This window comes from Aphanomyces invadans (assembly GCF_000520115.1).
Source record: "Aphanomyces invadans strain NJM9701 unplaced genomic scaffold supercont1.56, whole genome shotgun sequence".
In the NCBI taxonomy this organism is placed as follows: domain Eukaryota; phylum Oomycota; class Saprolegniomycetes; order Saprolegniales; family Verrucalvaceae; genus Aphanomyces; species Aphanomyces invadans.
This window is the reverse complement of record NW_008580201.1, coordinates 290015-294312: the sequence shown is the minus strand read 5'-3', so window position 1 is coordinate 294312 and position 4298 is coordinate 290015. Positions and strand designations below refer to the sequence as shown.

The following is a 4298-nucleotide window of genomic DNA, read 5'->3' as shown; positions in this document are numbered from 1 at the left end:
ATATATTTTGACTGTATCATGAACACTTCGATAGGTGCCGACAGCAGTTACAGGCAACCTTTGCAGAGACGACATGATATATCAGTCTTGGTTCATGTATGCATGGATACACATAACCCAGGATCACTATTGTGACATCCTTTAGGATTGCACAAAGTTCTTTCAAGTATGAACCACGAAAAGATGGTGAAAGTGCGAGCATCTAAGTGACCACAATTGAATTTTACGTTCATCCTTCAATTCTTTTCAAAGCATTCCCTCTCCAAGTCTTTAAAGAAAGACAAGAGTAGAATCTCTGTCGCCCTGACATCCAACGCTGACGGAACACATAAGCTACCTCCTTTCTTTATCGGTAAGTCCGAGAAATTGCGTTCCTGTGGTTGCCTTTCGGCGAGCGAGTTGAACTTATATTGTCGAAGCAATCGCAAGGCATGGATGACAATTGCGCTCTTCTCTGAATGGATCATGCAACTGAATGAAGACATGAAGAGATAAAATCGTACAATTCTACTACTCCTGGACAATGCCTATTCGCACCAAGCTGTTCGGGCCGACGTCTGCAACATTCGCGTGTTGATGCTGCCTCCCAACACTTCTCGCTGCAGCCCATGGACGCCGGAATTATCGCCGCATTCAACGCATACTACAAGAAACGCCAACTTACCCATGCGACTCATATTGACGACAACATTACCTCAGGTGGCACCATGACTGACAAGCAATGGAAGAATCCGTATGTCTTCGATGCGCTGCAGGCGATACGTTGGGCAACAGTGGCGTGGGATGAAGTATCACCATCAACGATAAGAAATTGCTGGGCGCATACAGGCATCCTACCTCAAAGGTCGCTGATGGCTGCTTTTGAGACCCTCCGTGTCGGCTCTTCCATGTCTGTGGACTTTTGATGTCGTAGGTAGAACTTGTAAATTTAATATTTGTCGGCATTTGATACCTTTCATACTTGATGAATTTCCCATCATGCAAAAATCGATGCACACTGAATAAGCATTCGGATGTTGCATCCGGATAACGTACCACAGATAGCATCGATCAAAAGTGTCGATGGACGGAGAGGATGTGTATGTCCCGCTGAGGCAGCGCCGCCAAGATGAGGAGGAACGACGCATTAAGCGACAAAAGGTCATCCAGGAGAAGCTGAAGCAGCATGCACAGGACGACGAAGACGACGAATTAGAGAAAAACTACACACCGAAACAGCTCGACACGAAGAACCAAACACCAGCGGCGGACGCTGACGACGCTGCACCCACTCGTTCAACTGTGAGTTTGCTGGATCAGTCATTCCAGCTCAAAAAGAAACGGGAAACGGAAGGCGTGAACGAAGACGAACGAATACAATCCACGTCGGAAGTGCAGCTCTTGCATGAGGCATCCCAGGTCCAGAAGGTCGCACTTGTGTCGGCTGCAGAGCACGCCAGCGGTGTCCGATACACAGAATCCATCAAAAGGACGTGGACGCCTCCTCGGCATATTGCGCGACTCACCGAGGATGAATGCGACGTTGTGCGCAAGAAGTGGCACATTCTCGTCGACGGTGACGACATCCCTCCGCCGATAAAGTCATTTGCCGAAATGCGTTATCCACCAGCCATATTGGATGCTCTAAAGGCGAAAAACATAGTTCGACCCACGCCGATCCAGGTTCAAGCGATGCCGTGCATTTTGTCCGGGCGCGACATTATCGGGATCGCGTTCACCGGCAGTGGGAAAACGCTCACCTTCACGCTGCCTCTCGTCATGCTGGCCCTTGAACAGGAGAAGAAGATGCCAATAATCAGCAAAGAAGGTCCGTTTGGCGTCATCCTCGGTCCTTCGCGCGAACTCATGCGGCAGACGTACGAGATCGTGAACCACTTCACGTCAGCCTTGTTCAAAGCGGGGTAAGCTTTCCTTCTCGTTGTTTCATCTCACCTCCTCCCGTCTGCAGTTTTCCTGAGCTTCGCAGTCTACTGTGCATGGGCGGCCAAGATAAGCGTGAGCAGCTCGACATGATCTTCAAGCGGGGAGTCCACATCGTGGTGGCGACCCCCGGCCGTCTCAAGGACTTTCTCCAGTCCAAAAAGATGAACTTGGACTTGTGTCAGTATATTTGCCTGGATGAAGGGGACCGCATGCTTGATCTTGGGTTCGACGAAGAGGTCGCTTCGATCTTCAACCACTTCAAACACCAGCGCCAGACCCTGCTCTTCTCCGCCACGATGCCGCAGAAGTTTCAAGACTTTGCCAAACAAGTGTAATGTCTACTGGAGAGCTTCTCGCTCACTTGGTTACTGACGAGTGTGATGTAGATTGGTTCGTCCGGTCCTGGTCAACGTAGGGCGAGCGGGGGCGGCCAACTTGGACGTGCTCCAAGAAGTCGAATACGTCAAGCAGGAGGCCAAGATCGTGTACTTGCTCGAGTGCCTGCAGAAGACGGCACCTCCCGTGCTTATCTTTTGTGAGCGAAAGGGCGATGTCGACGACATTCACGAGTATTTGCTGCTCAAGGGCGTCGAAGCGGTCTCGATCCACGGTGCGCTGGTTTCACGAGAGTTACGATGACATTGTGACTCTAGGCGGAAAGGACCAAGTCGAGCGTAACGAAGCCATTGACATGTTCAAGCGCCGAGACAAGGACGTCCTTGTCGCGACAGACATCGCTGCCAAAGGCCTTGACTTCCCCGATATCCAACACGTCATCAATTTTGACATGCCCGTGGAGATTGAAAACTATGTGCATCGTATTGGTCGTACAGGGCGGTGCGGCAAGACTGGTAGGCCCATAGACCCGGGTGGAACGATGCTAAGCGAGGCGGCATGCAGGTGTTGCCACGACCTTCATCAACAAGAGTGTCCCAGAAAGCGCTCTCTTGGATCTGAAGCACTTGCTCGTGGAAGCTAAGCAGCGCGTCCCGCCTGTGCTCAAGGCGCTGGATGACCCCATGGAACACTCCCAGGAGAACGCGACGGGCTCCAAAGGTAACGGGAGATCGTCGAGGAAGGGGTGGGCACTGACTGCATCGGACGTCGTAGGATGTGCATTCTGCGGTGGGCTGGGCCATCGAATCACAGACTGTCCCAAGCTCGAGTCGAACGCTCGCAAGCTGAATGCCGGTCGCCGCGATTACTTGGGCGGCCAAAGTGGCGGCTATGGCGGCGATACTCTGGGGTAACCTCAATGACATGGATATGTCTTGTTGGACAGATTATTTGAACTACTTTAATACTCGCCCAATTACGCGTCGGCAGATGAGCCACCAGCCGCCGGCAGACACAGAACCGGCTGGGAAGAATGGCATGGCGACCAGGCGCTCCACGGGCATGAGCCTTCCAGGCGGGAACACGATGAGCGGCGTCGACCAAAATACAATAACGATCGCAGCGAGGAGGATGGGATGGATGTAGCCAAAGAAACCAGGAACAGCCGCCTTCGCCAAGCGTTCCACAGCTAGAGATTGTTCCTGTTTCTTGACCGTGTTCATCTGGCGCAGCAGCTTGGAATGCTCGACAAACATGTCAACGCTGTTGAGCTTCTTCGCTTGAACTGATAGGACTGCATGCTGCCGTTGGAGGGTGAGTTCTGCTTGCGTGGGTCGGCTTCCACGAGTCTGGATCGCATGCAGCACCGCCTCCACGGCAATGCAGACCAGAGTGAGGACGAGGAGGACAGGGGCGTCGATTGCTTGAATCATCGGTGATGTTGCGGCCAGCGTGGCTGGGGTTCTGAAATCCCCACAACAGCGCCATCTGATTGGATAAATTTTATCCAATCCAAACTTCGTTGAGGTGTTAGATCGTCCAAATTCTTCGAATTACAGACGACGACAGAATTTAAGAGACACCGAAGTTTTCATACGTGATGATCATATTTGAGCCAATCAAATCACTTGAAGTCAAACCATAAGAAATCATTGGCCAAAATAAAAACTTGGCGGGAAAACATTTAAAATTCGCGCCATATTGAGCCCTTTCACACATGCCAATCACTTTCGAATGACACTTGAGCTACGCGACAAGATCAGCCAACATCAGAGGCCACGGCGGCGATACTGCCATGTCACAGAGCTGCAAATGATAGCTGCCATCGCATCAGTCCGCGAGCTTGAAGCAAGCACCGGAATCCCGAAGAGCAACCTCTCGCGTTGGTTTCAACAAAAGGACCAGATTTTGTCCTTCGTGGGCACGAGGAAGCGTTTCCACCTCGATGGCGCGGGTCGACCAGAGGAGATTCCGGACACGAAGGAGCTCGAAGCTATCATGCTGAAGCGCCGTGAAGCCGAATGTGCAGTAACGTCTAC

At 51.7% G+C, this 4298-nt stretch overlaps 2 protein-coding genes across 2 annotated transcripts; one reads left to right on the top strand and one right to left on the bottom strand.

The window, feature by feature from the left end:
- Positions 1 to 1062: 1062 nt before the first annotated feature.
- On the top strand, positions 1063 to 3173 carry H310_13826 (hypothetical protein; the record flags this gene model as incomplete). The annotated part of the gene is made up of 6 exons (XM_008881472.1): positions 1063 to 1901; positions 1949 to 2254; positions 2310 to 2533; positions 2577 to 2774; positions 2824 to 2979; positions 3034 to 3173. The coding sequence occupies 6 exons, from the start codon at positions 1063 to 1065 to the stop codon at positions 3171 to 3173; spliced, it is 1863 nt and encodes a 620-aa protein (XP_008879694.1).
- Positions 3173 to 3714, bottom strand: H310_13825 (hypothetical protein). The gene has a single exon (XM_008881471.1). The coding sequence runs from the start codon at positions 3690 to 3692 to the stop codon at positions 3216 to 3218; it is 477 nt and encodes a 158-aa protein (XP_008879693.1). The 5' UTR covers positions 3693 to 3714; the 3' UTR covers positions 3173 to 3215.
- Positions 3715 to 4298: the final 584 nt, after the last annotated feature.